Source organism: Periplaneta americana, chromosome 17, assembly GCF_040183065.1.
Source record: "Periplaneta americana isolate PAMFEO1 chromosome 17, P.americana_PAMFEO1_priV1, whole genome shotgun sequence".
Classification (NCBI taxonomy): domain Eukaryota; kingdom Metazoa; phylum Arthropoda; class Insecta; order Blattodea; family Blattidae; genus Periplaneta; species Periplaneta americana.
The window spans coordinates 87458623-87479275 of NC_091133.1; the positions used below are offsets into that span (position 1 = coordinate 87458623).

Consider the following 20653-nt stretch of genomic DNA (forward strand, 5'->3'; position numbering starts at 1 on the left):
TACTATGTATTGTATATTTTTGTATAGCTTGGCTGAATTGTTCGAGATGCTTTAAATTCAATAGTAATCTGTATATCTCAACTGACTGAATTGTTAATGCTTTTAAATTCAATTAACTTACAATATATTATATTTTATAGTTCAACTGATGAATTGTTTAGGTTTGTAAATTTCGTAATCTGATTGTTATGTACTGTATATTTTTTGTAGAGCTACCAACGTAGCTCAGTCGGCATACTAGCTGGCCTGATGATCCGGAGCTGCGCTAGGGCTTGGGTTGGACCCCTGTTTGGCCTGACTTCCTGGTTGATTTTTTTTTCCAAGGCTTACCCTGGACGTGGGGCGGACGCCAGGTAGTCTATGGCGAATTCTCGGCCTCATCTCACTTCACCTCGCCAAAAAATTGGAAAGTTGTAATCCTGTAAATTTGTTACTTGTTCCACATCTTAAAGCTTTAACGCAAATGTAAACTCTATGGAATACAATAAATGAAATTAAATGAAACATATCTTTACCAGTAAGTACTTTGATTATGGGTAAGAAAAATCCTCTCCCCTGTGGTAATTATAAGACAGTTTACCAAAATTTTCACTGAATTCAGTATTGCTGGACGGATAAAGAATACAGTGATTAATTTGTTACAAATTCATAATTTATTTGTGCAAAAATAAGTATTCACATATTATTTATACAATAGTATAAATTATTTTGATTTGTGACATATCTTTACCAGTTACTAAGTACTTTGATTACGAGTAAACAAAACTACCCTCCCCTATAACATTTATAAGACAGTTTACTAAACTTTTGAAATCTAACTTGAAGCAGTATTTAAGTATACAAGACGGCCTGTTAAGACACGGTGGGATATTTCAGTGTGTCATATGCCCACAAAGTGCCATGTTTTACCACAGTCTAGTATATACAGTCGCGAAGCTCAATACGTAGTAAATATGCAAACATTAGATAGTTGCTCACCACTAGGATCGCTAATATCGCCTCATTACAGGCAATGGAAAATAGTACCGTCACAGTCTATTGTTTCTAGCACCCTCAAAACTCAAGCTTCGTGACTATATAGTAGACTGTGGTTTTACGGTTGGCAACCCCTGTCAGTCGACAGTCAGTTGTCGGGAGCGAAGAGCACTCGGTCGACGTTCACGTCGTTGTCATCGGTGGGCACGTGCGGCAGGATCTGCTGGCGGAAGGCGAGCGCCACGGTGAAGGGCGGACTGCGCTGGGCCGCACGGCAGCGGGCCAGGAAGGCGTCGTAGTAGCCCTTGCCGCGACCCATCCTCCTGCCGTCCACCGTGAAGGCCAGCCCCGGCACCAACACCAGGTCCAGACCGCCTGCAAAGCCAGTCAGGTTAGTACACACAAAGAATGCGTTGATATAAACACGCTTAAAATGGTATACTTCGTTACTTGCGTTCTATAATCAAATATGAACAAGGTAGTGCAAATCTACTAAAAAAAATACGGTAACCACACATTTTCCTCTGTATCTCATAAACTTTTAAAGTTATCCATTTGACATTTTTAAGACAGATTAAGGAAAAACTAGTGAATATAAACTGTAAATTTTAATATTTTAGCGAACATATAAAATTGAAATGAACTATTTTAAAAGTAAATCTTGTGAAAGAAGAAACTGGGGTTTTTCAATAGCACGCAACAAAAAAACTCATAAGTAGATCCAATTACATTACTTTCTCCATTCTCCTGCAATTTCATCTCTCTTAGCCCCAAATATTTTCCTAAGAGCTTCTTAAAAATTAACATCATGGATATCGAGGAAGTGTTTTGCCCTTATTGAGACGAAAATCTGCGGTCGCTCTCAATTCCAGCAGACTATTACTTCATTGTGAATTCCAAACTAATGAGCTCATTCAATTGATCGTAAAAACAAATTAATAGTTTTTTTTTCTTTTTTTCGATAAACGCTTTTGAAAATTTCCGTCTTCTGTCCTTTTTTGGGGGTGTCTTCTTTTCATAGTGTCCAGGATTCCCTCAATCCAACTTCTTCTTTCGATCTTCCCCTTTTCCTTCTTTCCGGTGGTACCCAGATCAAAGCCGGCAATTTATCATTTTTGTGTGTTGAACGGTTGTAGTAGGAGTAGGAGCATCAGCAGCAGTCCAATGCTCCGGATATTGATGTTCCATTAATCTGCGTCTTGCTTTCCAGTAGTAGACCTATTTTGCAAGTTGTGATAATTCACTTTCTCTTTCGCAATTGCTGGGCATTGGGAAGCTCAATATCATTTCAGCTGTTTGGTTCCTCTTTCTGCTATGATGACCCTTCAATTATCACGCCCACTCTCTGTTATTATTTCTATTATTATTATTATTATTATTATTATTATTATTATTATTATTATTATTATTATTATTATTATTATTATTATTTCAGTATAGGCCAGTTCTGTCGGATGTTTTTCCAATACACTGCAGGCTACAGCAAGGAGATGCATTATCACCTTTACTTTTTAACTTCGCTCTAGAATATGAGGAAAGTTCAGGATAACAGACAGGGTTTGGAATTGAAAGGGTTACATCAGCTTCTTGTCTATGCGGATAACGTGAATATGTTAGGAGAAAATCCACAAACGATTAGGGAAAAAACGGAAATTTTACTTGAAGTAAGTAAAGAGGTAGGTTTGGAAGTAAACCCCGAAAAGACAAAGTACATGATTATATCTCGTGACCAGAATATTGTACGAAATGGGAATATAAAAATTGGAAATTTATCCTTCGAAGAGGTGGAAAAATTCAAATATCTTGGAGCAACAGTAACAAATGTAACACACTCGGGAGGAAATTAAACGCAGAATAAATATGGGAAATGCGTGTTATTATTCGGTTGAGAAGCTTTTGTTACCTAGTCTGTTGTCAAAAAATCTGAAAGTTACAATTCATAAAACAGATATATTACCGATTGTTCTGTATGGTTGTGAAACTTGGACTCTCACTTTGAGAGAGCAACAGAGATTAAGGATGTTTGAGAATAAAGCTCTTAGGAAAATATTTGGGGCTAAGAGAGATGAAATTACAGGAGAATGGAGAAAGTTACACAAAGCAGAACTGCACGCATTATATTCTTCTCCTGACATAATTAGGAACATTAAATGCAGACGTTTGAGATGGGCAGGGGATGCAGCATATATGGGCGAATTCAGAAATGCATATACAGTAGAGTGTTGAGAGGGCGGAGGGAAAAAGACCTTTGGGAATACCGAGACGTAGATAGGAGGATGATATTAAAATGGATTTGAGGGAGGTGGGATATGATGATAGAGACTGGATTAATCTTGCGACCGATGGCGGGCTTATGTGAGGGCGGCAATGAACCTCCGGATTTCTTAAAAGCCGTAAGTAAGTAATCAGTTCAGTACACAGCATTGTGGTTTTACCTACTTTGGTGAAATCTGTTACAGTAGGCAACATTGAAAAGACGGTCATATTAGCGTTTTAGTAACAAATCGTACGTGAAACCCATTGTACCGTATACTGTCCGCACACAACATCTGCGACTTTGAGCGTTGTGAAGGTGGAGGATGGTTGCCTTACGAATTCCAGGAACTGCCAGCGGTTGGTGGATGGGAACAAGTTGGTATTTATTAAGAATACACTTGTCCCTAATTATAGTAATTTGTGTGCCGTACAAAAAGTTGTTACGGTGAGGGTAGTGGGACAATAATTGGTAATCAAATAAACATTTTTTTGTAGCACTTGAAGATTTTCAACACATCCAATCAGGGTCGAAGCGCTTACAATAGGTCTACTGTTACTGCACATAAACCACTGCTGCTATTGACCCTGTGATGCCATCACTGCTGCTTTCCGGATTTTAAGGATGTAGAAAGTTCAAATTAGTTTTTACAAGCTATACTTGAGAATTTTATATTTCCAGTATAATTTAGAATCTTAAAAGTTTTTATAAAGAATGGAAAGCTTACAGCTTCATGTTGTTTTAGTGTTTCAATAGCATTAAAACCCATCACACTGCAGTTTTGCAGTCCGAAGAAACTTGTATTTTATTACAAAATTAATACCAGCAATTTAATACTTCTCGAATGATACTTAAGCATGTAACTGCGAATTAAGTACAACGCTAAAGCCAATTATCTTATCGCTATTTTTAATTACATTGCACAAAATATTTGCGGAGGAATGAACTCTTACCCTTCAGAAAAAAAGTATTTAAATAATAGACCTATAAGAAGAAAGATTGCTCGATGGTTGCAATTAACATTTTTCCACAAAAAATAATTAATTAATAGTAAATGGATAAAAGTAAGAAATAAAATACCTCAGTCGAACACTTAGAATCTTACAAATTCGAAGTACTGAATTAGGATATTTAGGATTCAACCTGTCAGTGAAGGACCATTCAGGTGTTATAAAATGCTCATGCTTTATTCACCGGAACTGCAAACTTAAGACGAAGTGGAAATTTGAGATTATTGAAACTAAGGATCTACTGTGCGGTTTATAATTAGTATAAGACAGTAGTAGGGACTGGATTAATCTTTCTCAGGATAGGGACCGATGGCGGACTTATGTGAGGGTGGCAATGAACCTCCGGGTTCTCTAAAAGCCATTTGTAAGTAAATAAGTATAAATATTATAATTATAATATTAGTAGTAGAAAAGAAAAAAAAAACATAACTGTGTTGAGCAGACAATGGGATTTGTATTTTACAAAACATTGGAAATATGTTCACCCTTCTCTTATTAAAAAAAAATACCATTCTTTGTGCGACACGATGCACAGTATTTTGCAGATAATGTCTTGAAATATTTCAAATTTCTTGAGAAATGACATCTTTCTGTTTGTATATTATTGTTGGGCGTTAAAAATAAAAAAAAATCATTTTCTGAGTATTAATAAAAATAAATGAATTACAATTTATTTTTATGGCGTGTTGTAGATTTCTGACATACCTTCCTTTCCACCAGATTGTCATTGCTCGGTTGAAGACCGCATCGGCTTAGTCTCAAAGGAGCAAACAGTGAAAATCTATAATGTTACCACGCGACATGCTTTTCATTTTGTTCACTGTAGAAAATAATTGCCCACACGGAAAGGTTGAGCCACGCATACAAAGTAAACGTCTTACAAATGAATGCAGTTAAAGGAAAGTCTCGTCTGACAAAGATCTATATAAATCAAGTCCTACCTCACCGCGACACATAATTAATGTATTGTTTGTACTTGTATTAGTTGTAGCTGTAGAGATTCCGGAGCGTCTGCCGGGTTGAATGACAGAAGGTCTCTAAAAATGCATAGTTCTTAGTCTTGAAGTTGTTTAGTTATGTATTTAGATTAATGTATAAACTAGAAATTATATTAGTCTTCTATTCCTTGCAGATTTAATAAGAAGAAGCATTAATTTGACCAGAATGTAATACTACCACACTAAAGTAGAGTATTATATTGCGTTCCAAAATATCTGACAGGCTACGTAAACATTGCCAGTAGAGGAAAGGAGAAAGATACTTGCTAATCAACCGGTGATAGAGGTCACATTTCAGGCTTATATTGAAGTTGGACGGTCTGATGCATTCTATCTCCGTCAAATTTGAAGATAAGACTGGAACGTGACGTCTGCCATTGGTTGATTAGCAAATATATTTTTCCCTTTCTCTGTCGGTAATGTTTACGTCGCCTGTCAGACATTATGGAATGCAGTATAGAACGTAATATGTGTGAAGCTGTTGGATGGGACTGAAGGAAAAGTTACAACATCGCTACTAAGAACGAAAGTTTCCCTTCCTGCTGATGAAAATTCCCCGGAAAATTTTACATCTGAAAAATTTCCCCTTATTTAGCTTTTTTTAAGATTAGGCCTATATAATTTGCCAAGTCTTATAAATTGTAATGGTGCAATTATAAATTTTCTTAAAATTTCTCCTTATTAAACAATATTTTTTTTATTCTATTGCTTTTTCAAAGTTTTATAATTAAATTCTACTCATATAATTTTATACATTTTCCTGAAATCTGCCCTTACTAAGCAGTTTTTTAGTGTATTGATTTAAATAACAATTGTAATGAAATAATTGTACTTTTTTTTTTAATTTTGCTCTTATTAAACAATTTTTAGCTTACTGATTTTAGTAAGTGTTATAATTGCATTGATTGTTATCAGTCACCACTTATCGTGATGGGTAGATGAAGTAATAAATGCTCAAATAGCTACCATTACACAACATATTTTTGTATTGCACAATCACACAAAAACTGTATATGTGCAATTTGTAACGGATAAGCATTTATAGATAAATTTTATCCGAAAACTACACAAAAGGTTCATAGGTCACCATCAATACAGCGTATATCTCCATACTTACTATGAGTATGGGTGATTCACCGAGCTGTAAATGCGCTGTAAAATTGAAGTGGGGAATCTACAGATATAACGAAGGAGAATCACTAGCCACAAAGCATGTTAATATTTTCCGTCAGTCAGCATAACTGTATCAGACCTGGGCGCTAGTAAACATATCGGTTGCTACAGTAACCATCGTACCTATCGTTTGCTTCCCGTTACTTATACGCCAACTCCTATTTGCGCTACATAGGCCTACGTCTCGACATTGTGAATGTTCTCTCACTCAACTTCATTCGCAAATTTTTCCAGTTTAACTTGTCCACTGCCGATTGGTGCTCAATTCAGATTGTAGCCTTTAGTTACGAATCGTTTGACATCTCTACGAACGTTCTATCGCTGCCAATTCTCGAGTTGAACTGTTTCGTCTGCCGCGCGACCTACCGTTAGTCTTTCAACTTCCTCCTTCCCGAGTATCGCTAGATGACGCCACCAGCTCAAACTCTAGGTCACGTTGGATACATTGATCCCTCATCTGTAGATCGTGCTTACTTCATTGGAATATGCCATGTGGTTTAGAAATTACGGGCGCGACGAAGCAGGTCTGAAGATGTGTCGGTCGGATTTCTGGGATGGCACCCTCGTACTTGACTGAACTTATAGATCTATTCACGTAAAAAAATAGCTTCATCGGAAAACATGACCTGGAACAAAAATTCCGTGTACGCTTCCATTGACGATAATCGTAATCCGCTTAAGTTGCGGAACTTTTGGATCATTATGTGTAATTAACTCGTCAAATGTGAAACAGTACATTATGCAACGAACCTATAATGATAGTAATTAAGAAGCGAGTATGGATGTTTATGAAACGAGCGCAAGCGAGTTTCATAATTTTCATACGAGCTTCTTAATTACCACTATAGGCGAGTTTCATACGACTTTTTATGCTCGACCATATTTCTAACTTGAAATTATTCAGATGTATACATTTTATTTCTATCTGACAAGATCGGAAGTGACCTTGTTCTAGGTCGTGAATTGTGAGATGTGCGCAGACGCGAAAGTATTGATTTTTTTTCCGAGGAACAATAATGTCATTGACCTTGATGTAATCCCGTTAAACTTGGTATAACCTTGATTATTGAATTCGACATTGAAAAACGAGATGACAAATTGAATTTATTTGAATATTATTTACAATTAACGCTAATTATTATAGTAACAGAATATAACCTTCTGCGACAGTATTGGATTTCCAGCCTCCGTGACTTTTTGTTAATTCTCTTTCGATTGCATATCCGAGAATAATCGATAATTGCGGCTTTATAACGGTACAAAGCTGACTTGTCATTGGCTAAACACCTGTAAGCTGAGTTGTCATTGGCTGAAAACACCTGTACTTTAATGAGTAGATGTACTTTAATGACGTGCATTAAAGGACTGCTACCAGGTGTATAATTACTACATTTCGGCATGGTCGAGCATGAATTATTATTAACGCATAAGCTTCTTTAAACAAGGTTCGTATTCAACATGTGTCGAAGAATTTCTCAGGTATCTTGTACACCCGTATAAAACGATATACTTAGCGGAATCAACGTTTAACGTTTTGTTGCGTAAGTTAGTTTTCTCGCAACACGAGCTACTTTCTACCTGCTTGTACAACCACACAGGGACAGGCGATACATGTAGAGGCACATCTGCCAATTGGAACCGCGAGGTCAGTTCAGACCTCGTAAAGGAAATGTAATATTTAGATCTTTTATATAATATCTTGTTCCAGCGCCGCGCCACGCCGCCTCGACATGACCCACATTAATTCTCTCTGTCTGTCTCTGTTTACTCTCACCGGTTCGAGATTGGTCGATTGATCGATTCTTAAGTCTAGTGGGAACAACGCTCGAACGAGCAGGAAGTGATTGTGGGGTAATTGAAAAACACTCGCTGGTGTGGATTGTTTACGATCCCCTGTGCTGGTGGCTGTTTATGGCGTCATTAATTTACAACTCTGCGTAGATTTATAAAAGAATGGTAGAATAATGAGTAGTTAGAAGACTATGGCTTCTTCAAAGCTACTATATGTAAGGAAACTAACAAAGAACTGGGAATGAAAGAAACGGAAGGCAATGAATGATGCGTTTAAAAATAACCTGATTCCAACCGGATCTTTATCTAACAATTATTTTCAAATTATGGGAATTTCTCTGCGGAGGAAGTTAAGTAAATCTTGACTGCCAAGCAGGGTTGCCAGATTTTAGATCTACCAAAGAGGGACATTCTTTTTTCATCATAATATACAGTACTTACGTTTTGTTTTAAGGAACGAATGGTTTGAATATGGGCAGAGTTGACATTTTCATGACTACAAAAAAAAAATAATAATAAATAAATAAATAAAAAAAAATAAAAAAAATAAAAAAAATATCCTTTTACGTACAGTTGAAGAAACTAATATGAATCTCAAAATTGAAAATTTAATTTAAAATACATATTGTAAATGTATGTTTCCAATACAAAATAATATTTATCTAGCTGTAATTTACATCACGTTTCTCTGGCGTCTTTCTGAAGGGCTTGTGGCAATAATATGTTATGCCAAATTATTAACTTAATGACTTAATAGTAGTTCTATTTCATAGATTTCCCACAAACAATTAGGGAAAACACGGGAATTTTACTTGAAGCAAGTAAAGGATAGGTTTGGAAGTAAATCCCGAAAAGACGAAGTATATGTTTATGTCTCGTGACCAGAATATTGTACGAAATGGAAATATAAAAATTGGAAATTTGTCCTATGAAGAGGTGGAAAAATTCAAATATCTGGAAGCAACAGTAACAAATATAAATGAGACTCGGGAGGAAATTACACACAGAATAAATATGGGAAATGCCTGTTATTATTCGGTTGAGAAGCCTTTATCATCCAGTCTGTTGTCAAAAAATCTGAAAATTAGAATTTATAAAACAGTTATATTACCAGTTGTTCTTTATGGTTGTGAAACTCACACTCTCACTTTGAGAGAGGAACATAGGTTAAGGGTGTTTGAGAATAAGGCGCTTAGGAAAATATTTGTGGCTAAGAGGGATGAAGTTACAGAAGAATGGAGAAAGTTACACAACAGAGAACTGCACGCATTGTATTCTTCACCTGGCATAATTAGGAACATTAAATCCAGACGTTTGAGATGGGTAGGTCATGTACCACGTATGGGCGAATCCAGAATTGCATATAGAGTGTTAGTTGGAAGGCCGGAGGGAAAAAGACCTTCGGGGAAGCCGAGACGTAGATGGGAAGATAATATTAAAATTGATTTGGGGGAGATGGGATATGATGATAGAGAGTGGATTAATCTTGCTCAGGATAGGGACCAATGACGGGCTTATGTAAGGGCGGCAATGAACTTCCGGGTTCCTTAAAAGCCAGTAAGTAAGTAAAGCACAATTTCCAAAAAATGGCACCAGATGTGACAAAATATTTAAATTTCAATGTTTATTAATTGGTAACAATAACATAAAATTTATTGAAACCTGAATTCATATTTATTTTGTGACTTGCCATAGTACTGCTCGAAACCCATAATTTAACATACCGTGCAGTATACATTTTCTGAGTTTCATACATATTTATTACTGGACTTCAGCATTTTCAACAAGCTTTTTTCCATTCTCTTTGCCATGCATTTGGAATGAACGTATCTTTTTATATGTTTAGAAATATATTCACCACTGAATTAGCTCTTACAAACCTTACACTTGCCAAAATATTAGTTTTTTTTTTTTCCAATACGAAAACCTACATTGTTAAGAAAATTAATTTAAATTTGTTGTAATTATTTAGGCCTAGAACAAAATAGTTACTAGGTAACTAACGAATCGAAGCGGGACTCGGGACTTTTATATGAAAATCGGGACATGTCCCGCCAATTCGGGACACCTGGCAACCCTGCTGCCAAGGGAAAATGTCTTTTCTTTCTGAGATGGGAAATATCCTCGCTGCATGACTACATAAGTAGGCTGTCGACAAATATTCTGCAATATTCTACTGAAATTAACTTTTTCTATGCGAGGGCCAACAATGACAATTTCTATGTCATACTCTTTAGTTTAGACCAGTGATCCCCAATCTTTTGAGAGTCACGGACACCTTGAATGGAGCTCATATTTCATTTTGACGAAACCCCAAATTGATTTGTATAATTTAGGTTGATAATCATGGTCAAGTCATCCTTAGTATGACTATAAATTTTGTATTCAATAAAAACTTTTAACTAGAACTAGAAAACTCTTTAAAATTTTCATAACGTAGTAACTTTAATATCTATCCTTAGTAAATTGACAGTGATGTATAAGTTTACATTGCTACAATGTCAATGTTTAAATTAATTTTAGTAACGTAAAAAAAAACACACACACAAAAACAAGTCTGTTGCGCGACAGCTCATAGAGGGCTAAAGCCTATCAGGAGACTATTGAACTCATGTCCACATGCCTCAGCAGAGGTGAACAGTCATCCAACCGACACGAGGTAACTTTTTAACACGATGATTCTTCCAGCCGTTATAGTTAGCTTGCAAAACCGGGAAGTAGGCCTCGCTTTGAACCGCTGTGTATTCATCGGTTGCGATTGCTGCCGTGTGGCATTTGGGGCCTATTCCACAAAGATATGTTGTATATTACAAGTAAGTTCTCTAGTAAGTAGTATAAATGTTACAGTTTCTGTTCCACAAAAGAGTTTTCACCAGTCCATACTTACAAATTACCAGTGAAGTTTCATGATTGTGTTTCACAAAAGTATTTGTTAACTTACTAGTGAATTCTCGAGTATTTTTTACCAAGGAGACTAATACACAATGTACTAGTGCTATTTAAATATATTTATTTCATAATATTAAGATATATTTTGGTAACTACGTGATCTAGAATATCTTTTCTTGCTTCCATTTCCTTCAAAAGGATAATTTCTTCTTCTTTGACACCATTCAAATTTTGAAGATCGTTATTAGACTATCATTATTGACTAATACGGGATCATTAAGCGGGAATCGCAGAGCATGATAATAATGACGTAATTTTTCATTATCAAAGATGAATAACATTGCAGGGTTACAAAATTCATAGAAATATTAAAGTACTACAAATTTTCGGCGTATAAACCTACCTTAACATAATACATTACGATTGAGACAAACATAACCTAATTCGAGGAATGAAATATGAAGATAAACAGCTGTTTCGTGCTATAACGTAGTATGTTTATTGATATAATGTCACTTGTAGCGATTTTTTGTAATATACAAAATATTTTAATTGAAGAGCGTGATCCCAAAACGCGTTCAGTTGAGTTGATGGAAACTGCACACTTTGATCCGGAAACTGCACACCGCTTTTCGAGGGACCCACTAATCCGGATATTGCACACTGATTCACGAGGGTTTTACTAATCTTACCCGGAAACTGCACAATTTACAAAATTTTTTGCATTTGGCTTACTTTACATTGAAACTTCGGTTACTTCCTTCAGTGCTTTTCAGTTTAATAATACAAGTCTCAGTTTGTATGCCCAAAAGTTGATTCACGAATTTATGCAATGAAAGATTACTGCTGTAAAAACTGAAATTAAAATGCTTGTGAAATGATTCACAGCCATTTGTTGTACAAGAGGTCGATGCAGTCAGGGCAGTAGGAGAGAAAATTGCATCTTCGGAGATGTACGTTTCTAGTAGGCTAAATAATCTGAAGTCTAAAACCTATCGGTTTTACCTCAACTAGTTCCATAGCGAAGAAATCCCCGACTTCTTGTTATTGAAAAGAACGAAATCTTCGCTTCGTTTAGTAATAAAGTTTAAATGACTCAGTCTGTCATGAACTTCGGGTTGCGAGTTAGATAGAATAAGTTGAAGTTTCCTCCACGATTTATATAAGTTACCTTTTATTCGAGATATGTCACGCACTTTTAGGTTTTCTGTAGGCAAGATTTGACAAACAGCATGAAATATTTTTGATGACTTACTATTAACAACATCGATGGCTTCTCTTTTCGTAGGTATATTAATTATTTGGCGATTTAATATACTAATGTTCACCACATGTTATGCCTACCGCGTTCTCTAATAACTTCCATATTGTTCAGCAAGCTATAAATTTTCGCATTGCATCTTCTAACACAAAACACCTCCACATTACTTCATAGTTCTTCAATTCCTTGGCTTTATAAAATTTACATTCGTCATATACCAGTACTAAATTACCCCGATCACTTTCAGATGTAAACAGACGCTCCATTTCGAACAAAATTAAAACAGTTTGGTAAATTAAAACTATCTATAGGCTAGTATTGGCAAAGCAGGCAGAAAATACTTTGGTGTGCAGTTTCCGTATGGCCGTAATCCAGGTAGAAAATGTTAGTGTGCAGTTCCTATATGATCAAAATCCAGGTAGAAAATTTTGGTGTGCAGTTTCCGATGCCCGGTTCAGTTCACTTTTATGAAAGGATTGGACTAGTTTTTTTTAATCCACCGGTCTACGGACTGAGCGAGTTTTCAAGTAACATGCACAATAACGCAAACTTTTAGACAAGGATTGGCGCTGTTTTGGTAGAAAAGCTTAAAATATAATGATAGAGATATAAAAAATAATATGCCTGTATAAATCATAAAAATTTATAAATGGACTGGCGAGTTTTGGGGCCACACTCTTGAATTCTTTCGTGGAACAGAAAGATACAACTCCATATTTTACAACATCTTTCACCAGTAATTTCTGATGTACAACACCATACATTTGTGGAATAGGCCCCAGACCTGTAGGAGACGGTTACAATCAGCGAAAACAGTTGAAAGTCAGTGTTAAAATTACTTCTCGCACTAGCGTTAAAAATACTTTTCACACTATTGTTAATTCGGACCTTATCGTATAATGGGCTATTCCATATGAAATCGATCAGTAAAAAACCTCGCATTTTTATACTCTAACTTTTTCCCTACTTATACAAGGTGCTGAGGGGAGTGCATTTTGAAAAATATACTATCGAAAGTCAAACGGTTTTCGTATTATTGAGCGACAAATTTAGGGTATTTTATAAAACAAGCCTCTTTCAGCGCTCAGAACTCTGGAACCATTTACTGCAGAAAATTGAACAAGAGCTTATTTTGAAGCTGATATTTGGTACGTCATGTTAAGAAGTAATCATTATTTTTATTGTACACAGACAGATAATCTGATTTTACTTGCTTTTAGGCTTTTTGGCCATTTGTAAAAATGTAAAAAAATATTGAGAAAAAACCTTGCATTATTAAGAGGGATTCGGCAATGTTTGCTTAGTGGCTCGGCAATAAGTTTCGAGGGTATTAAATAGATTATTTTCACACGCCTAGACTTTAACGGCGCAGTACCGCACGCACTGGTCGAGAGCTGAAGATAAGCGAGCGTTGGGCGTCATTTTACTCTTGTGTTAATGAAAACCTGTGATACGCTAGCACAGCCATGACTGCTAGACGACACATCACGTGTTTATGTCTACTGGCCTTGCTTCCCTCGACTATCTCCCGCCTCACAGTCAGCTGGTTAGTTCACTCGCGTACTATTTATTTTCTTATTTGATATTTTCAATACTTTCATATCAACGTACCACCAGTAAAAATGTGTGTTTATTTGCACTTTAAATGCGAAAACTAACCATATATTTTAAAAATATTTTTTTCGTGGCCAAAGGCGTCTTAATGAAGAAAAATCTAAATTTCTCCATTTCCATAAAAAGTAAGAAAAACTGTTTACATGTCAATATAAACTTTAATTTCTCAGCATCAAAATAAACCATGATTTTGATCATTGGGTGAGAGGGTTTCGGAGCCACAACAGTTTAAAGTTGCTAATTTTATGAAAATACGATAAATTTTAATATTATTAACTTAAACACTATTAAGTTCTGATGCCTCAAACTTTGCACAAAGCATTATATCACAGTTGTCTACGGACAGAAAAAGTTTCATTGTATTTAAAAATTGCAAGGTCAATTTTCTCTACATTTCGGTCGATTTGAGATGGAATAGCCCAATAGTCAATTTTCAACACGCTTGCCTAGCTTAATCTAGTTTCAGAAGTGGCTGTCTAAATTTTTCTTTATTTACCGGTATTTAAAATGTTTACTGCCGGGCAAAACTCGAAACTTACAAATTTTTTCAAAGTATCAGAATTTCCTCTTATGCTTCCTGTAATAAAATAAAAGGAGTACTAGTGTAAAGGTGACACCAAGTGCTTTGGGATGCATATTTGCAACCGGCTATTTTATGCTCTGAATACCGCTTAGAACTGAAGAGGCCTTTGCTGTATTTCCATTGTAAGAGATGGCTGAAAACCAGACTGTTGTAAGTCCAACTTTTTATAAGAAAGAAATCTGTGTTTCATTGTGTTCCAGTTCTTGTCAGCATATATGAATCAAACAAAATTGTAAATATTCCTCTCAATAAGGTTGATATGAAGCTATTCCAAATTGTTTCATGAAGCTTTGAATGTCAGGAGCTTAAAATAGCTCTCCTGAAAAAAAAAAATAGTAAAATGGACTTGGAACAGTCTGGTTCTGGGCCATCGATTTGTTTTTTTTTCTGAGGCCCTGCTTAACTGGGGATGAATATGTCCTCCCGTCTTCATCTGTATCAATTAACGTTCGCGTTGTAATTTCGAGTGTTCCCTTGATGAACCGCAATGTCTCGTAAATCCCGCGGCGCGGCGTTGATTAGCTGCACGCTGCACAGTCTAATACCAGCGTCGCTGCTGTTTGAGGGAAGAGCGATACCGCTTCATTACGAGCTCACGCATACGAGATATCGCAGCAATAAATTATATTTCAGGTGGTCACACCGCATTGCACACAGATGCGGATTAGCATTCGCGTTTTCACCGCTGAGCCGGTTATAGCAACACGGGTCGGAAGAGCTACGAGTCGAATACCGACAGAGGCATTTTGTCTGTTTGACTTACGCAGTCGAGGGAAAGAGAATCCTATCAATTTTACTTTATCATTATATTATTTTTAAGTAATATATCGATTTTTGGCATTTTCACTGAAATACAAGTTTTTCAACATCCCTGATATAAAAAAAAATCAACAGGTGCATAGCTTTATTTTGCTGCATATCTTTACATAGAATTATATGTGAGTGCGAAAGTGCCGATCTCCTGCCGCTACCGGAAAATCAGTATGAACGGCAGTCCTTGCATTTCCCTTTTCTTCCATATGTTCCCCATGTTAGCCTTGTATTCCCTTAGTTTTTTTTTTTTCACTCTTTCTCCTTGTATTTCTCTTGTTCTCCCTGCTTTTTCCTTGATCTCAAAGTATTCCCCTTGATCTCCACATATTCTCTTTGATGTCCTTATATTCCTCTTGATCTCCTTGCATTCCCTCCGTTCTTCTTGTATTCCCCTCATTCTCCTTGTATGCCCTTGTGTTTTTCCAACAGTTTCAGATCGAGTTAAATATCAATTACTGCCACCAGATAGATTGTCAATCTCTATCAGGCCACGCATGGTATATTTAGGTCATAATTTGAAGGAGTTCATATTAGTAAAGAAAATGATTACCTCTGGAATTGTAACGAAGCATATCGTCAGTCTTCTATTTTATGCTCAATTTTCTGGAGAGAAAGATATTAACTAACGTAATGTAACATTAGGCTACATAGTGCACTCCTCTTTCAAAATGTTTTTTTTTTTTTTTTTTCCGTAAAAAATCCCAGGACTTACCGGTACTCGGACTTGGACCGCCTGCGTGACAATCTGAAGGTTTAACCACTCGGCCATTGCGGGGATATACTTTAGGTGAAATGGTTACTTGCAAATAATACTTACTTATGGCTTTTAAGGAACTCGGAGGTTCATTGCCGCCTTCACATAAGCCCGCCATCGGTTCCTATCCTGAGTCCCTACCATCATATCCTACCTCCCTCAAATTCATTTTAATATTATCCTCCCATCTTCGCTTCGGCCTCCCAACTAACACTGTATATGCATTTCTGGATTAGCCCATACGTGTTACATGCCCTGCCCATCTAAAACTTCTGGATTTAATGTTCCTAATTATGTCAGGTAAAGAATAGAATGCATGCAGTTCTGCCTTGTGTAACTTTCTCCATTCTCTTGTAACTTCATCCCTCTTAGCGCCAAATATTTTCCCAAGCACCTTATTCTCAAACACCCTCTCTCAAAGTGAGAGTCCAAGTTTCACAACCATACAGAACAATCGGTAATATAATTGTTTTTATAAATTCTAATTTTCAAATTTTTTTAGAAGAGACTGGATAAAGAAAGATTCTCAACCGAATAATAACACGCATTTCCCATATTTTTTCCGCCTTTAATTTCCTCCCGAGTATCATTTATATTTGTTACTGTTGCTCCAAGTTATTTGAATTTTTCCACCTCTTCAAAGAATGAACTTCCAATTTTTATATTTCCATTTCGTACAATATTCTGGTCACGAGACATAATCATATACTTAGTCTTTTCGAGATTTACTTTCAAACCTAGCTTTTTACTTGCTTTAAGTAAAATTCCCGTGTTTTCCCTAATAGTTTGTGGGTTTTCTCCCAACATAGTCACGTCTTCCGCAAAAACAAAGAGCTGATGTAACCCGTTTAGTTCTAAAAATAATAATAATAATAATAATAATAATAATAATAATAATAATAATAATCATCATCATCATCATCATCATCATTAAATTTACACAAGTAAGGTCAAATTCAACAGTGTTCATAAATGAGATATTAAACATACAAAGAAATAATTTATTACAGTTGTATGAACATTTTTTGATAATAAAATTAAAATTAATATAATCAGATAAAAATCCAGCCATGTTTCGGAGGAATGCCCCTCCATCTTCAGTGGCAATACCACGACGCAGGTTCAGATGTTCGACCGCGTGTCGTCGCTTAAAAAAGACTCCTTTAAGCCACGACACGCGGTCGAACAACTGAACCTGCGTCGTGGTATTGCCACTGAAGATGGAGGGGCATTCCTCCGAAACATGTCTGGTTTTTAACTGTTTATATTAATTTTAATTTTATTATCAAAAAGTGTTCATACAACTGTAATAAATTATTTCTTTGTATGTTTAATAATAATAATCATATCTAAATAATAGTTTACTATAAATGTACTTTCAGCTATCATAATTTATATCTGAAGTCTGTGCACTCATACCTGTAACTTCTTCCCACATAATATGTAATAGTGAGTAATAAAACTACGCACATAAAAGTTACGTCTCACCTCTTAACATATTCCTAAACGATTTATTATAACGCTATAAAAGTTACATCAGATTAAGGCCGCAACTTTTTGTGCATTTAGATTTAAAATGGAGGGTTCAGAGATATATTAGGCCAAGCGAAATATAGTATTAAAACTGGGAAAACAAGGGTTAAAATTAAGTGATTACCATAACGGGAAACGGGAGTAACCCGAGAAAAACCCTATTCAACGTCGTCTTTGTCCACTACAAATTCCATCACGGCCTGGCCGGCGATCGAACTCAGGCCGCCTGGAAGAAAGGCCAGCGCGCTAGCACTGTAGCCACATACGCGTCAACAATATATGCCTACTGTTACTAAACGCATGAAGCATTAAGCGATAGTGTAAGCAATCTTCATAATGTTTTTATGTATCGCCTGAAATTTTTCCATGCAGGAGAATGTGGAATTTAAACGGCCCCTGGCAGAAAGTGTTCGCTGTAACTGTAAATGAGCATGATGCTCGAAGTTGGCCCAGACGCTTTAAGTTGTGTTGGGACGTAAAGGCATTCGTACATACATTCACTTCCGAGTAATCCAGTGAACTTGACTTGTGATGTTCACGCCGATACAAAGATTATAGCTATTAATGCATTCACCGTTACTCATGTTATTTTTTCAACAATTTTCGACCTCGTGGACAGGAACTGAAAGAACTTCCAAGGCCAAGTGGCATTTGTAATGGATAAAGACCGTGTTCAGACAGGATTAGACATGTGGATAGCGTTCTCCTTATTGCACCTCTACGTGATCTAGACCAGTGTTGCCATAATTAGCGATAAGTCGCTAAATCTAGGGAATTTTGAATCAGTCTCGGCGACAAAATTTGTAAAATACGATTAGCGACTTTTATGCTGATTTTTATATTCTTACACTTTTTCCTTTTTTTGTTAAAACATTCAACTGAAGTCATGCACTTCTTAGTTTTTGAAGAGGCATGGGTGCATGACTGAGTCGTCCAATGATTCATATGTGAAAGCCATGATCTCGTATATTTGTGATCAGTGATCAGGGTTTAAAGATGCTGATTCAATAATTCTCACGGGTTAGGTCTCTCTCTCTCTCAATGGTACTGCTCCAACAGCCATAAACGGTGGCAACTTTGATTGGCACGTGACGAGTCGCGAGCTCTAGTTAATTCTTGGTTCTTCCCCGCAACGTGGAGATTTTCCACTCCGAACCGACCCGAGACAATTGAGTTTTGGAATTTTGTGCCGACAGTTCGTGTGAAGCAAATGAGACTGTAGTTTTTGCTGGTTTTAATATATAAGATTTAAAAAGAGTTAGATTTCACAAAAAAAAAAAATTGTGATCAAACGCTTGGGTGAAAATTTCCACACTTGCAGTTTGCCAGAAAGTGTAGTATCAATGACTGGATCAAGTGCAGTGTATTCACGATCAGCTGTTTCCACACCCTCCACCTCAACATCACAGCCGTCAACAATACAACCAGACTCTGCAGAAGAAGGTGACGTCGAGGAAATTATATTTTCCTCCGCATATGTATGTTTTTCTTATTTTTATTTAGTGATATTTATTATTAATTTTTAGCGACATTTCTGGGGATTTTTTAACAAACTTTGGAGAGATTTAGATACTTTTTGTTGAAAAGTTAGCGAGATTGTAGGGCGATATGTTGGTAACAGTGATCTAGACCCGCGCCGGCAAATATTGTTAGTCTACTTGGGATATGCACTGGCAATTCGCTTGCTTCCTTTTTGCTCTAAAAGATTTCCAAAGTTTATAGGTAATAGCACTGCCATCACGTATAGTTCTCTTATCGAACTGGACTGTATACTGTATATAATCCAGGGATGGGGAACTCGTATTGTAAACAGAGCATTCAACATGAGTACCTACATACAACAGCAGCTAAGGTAGCGGGAGAAGCGAAGTTCTCTGAGAGAGGCTGTTCCCAGTCGCTGATATTACGGAAGTGAAATCGTTTCTTCATACCATTTTTCTAAACCTTTCAAGGGAGAAATATTATTTTAGTTATCTCATTGGAGATATTATTTTTTAATTAAGGTAAATATAGCCTATATACTTTATAAAAAAAGTGACATCATTTTGTCAATGGGACTCTAGTTCGATTCCGGGAAAATCCTCCAGGATTTGTGATAATGACTGATTAACAAAGTGCACATCGTCTCTCTGTAGCCTCATTGGTTTAAAAGGAACATTAAACAAATTCTTATACACTCTACAATACAGACCTGTCAGCAAGGCGTTCTCTCTTTCGTCTGACTCCAGAGGTTGCTTGATATTCCACTTGGTTTTCGGCAAGTTTTCCAAATCCTGAAGAGAATGTAGCCTCACCATTTCCATATCCGAACTATTGGTTGAATATCTGAAAATAGATTCATCATGAACAACAAAATTAGTCTCTAAGGGTGCTATTCATAGACATTTCGCTAGCCCGCGCTACGAGCGTGCTAAACTATCCCCGGCTATCGACTGGTTACTTGTACAGAATTAAAATCATATCCTATCGCTAACACTGGTTTATGAATACGAAAAACGCTGATCATCCACCGGAAGCCCGCGCTAAAAATGTCTATGAATACGGCCCTTAGATACTTTTCCAAGATTAAGATTAGGAGAATTATATTCTTTTTTGTAATAGTGTTATGAGCCAAATTATTGGTTCATTTCTCATTATGAAGAAACTCATAACCAATTTGAGTGTGGTAAAAGGTACAGTCTATGTTATAGCTCTTCGTGATTGTGTGCTGAGAGAAGTACAAGGATGCTTCAGAAAGTAATGTAACAAGAGCTCTCATGGTCAAACTTTATTTCATAGGCAGATATGCTGCTACACAGTAGTAGGACACTGGTACGCATTATTTTTCAACATAGTCATAATGATTGTCCAAACATTTGTTACAACGGTAGACAAAGGCATCGATGCCGGTACAGAGGAAATCTACGTCAAGTCCATTAAACCACGTCATGACGGCTTGCTGAACGGCCGTATCGTCAGAGAAATTAATATTTAGAGAACAATTAGATATCTTCAATCTGACAGAA

At 36.4% G+C, this 20653-nt stretch overlaps 1 protein-coding gene across 3 annotated transcripts in view; it reads right to left on the reverse strand.

Annotated features, from left to right (window-relative positions):
• Positions 1-330: 330 nt before the first annotated feature.
• The window catches only part of LOC138692627 (5-formyltetrahydrofolate cyclo-ligase-like), a 42425-nt gene continuing 22102 nt past the window's right edge, over positions 331-20653 (reverse strand). For all 3 annotated transcript variants that reach the window (XM_069815679.1, XM_069815680.1, XM_069815678.1), the window contains 2 exons: positions 19840-19973; positions 331-1350 (listed from right to left, as the gene is read on the reverse strand). In XM_069815679.1, coding sequence (XP_069671780.1) covers positions 1124-1350; positions 19840-19973 — 361 coding nt within the window. In that variant the 3' untranslated portion in view covers positions 331-1123. The remainder of the gene's footprint in view (positions 1351-19839; positions 19974-20653) is intronic.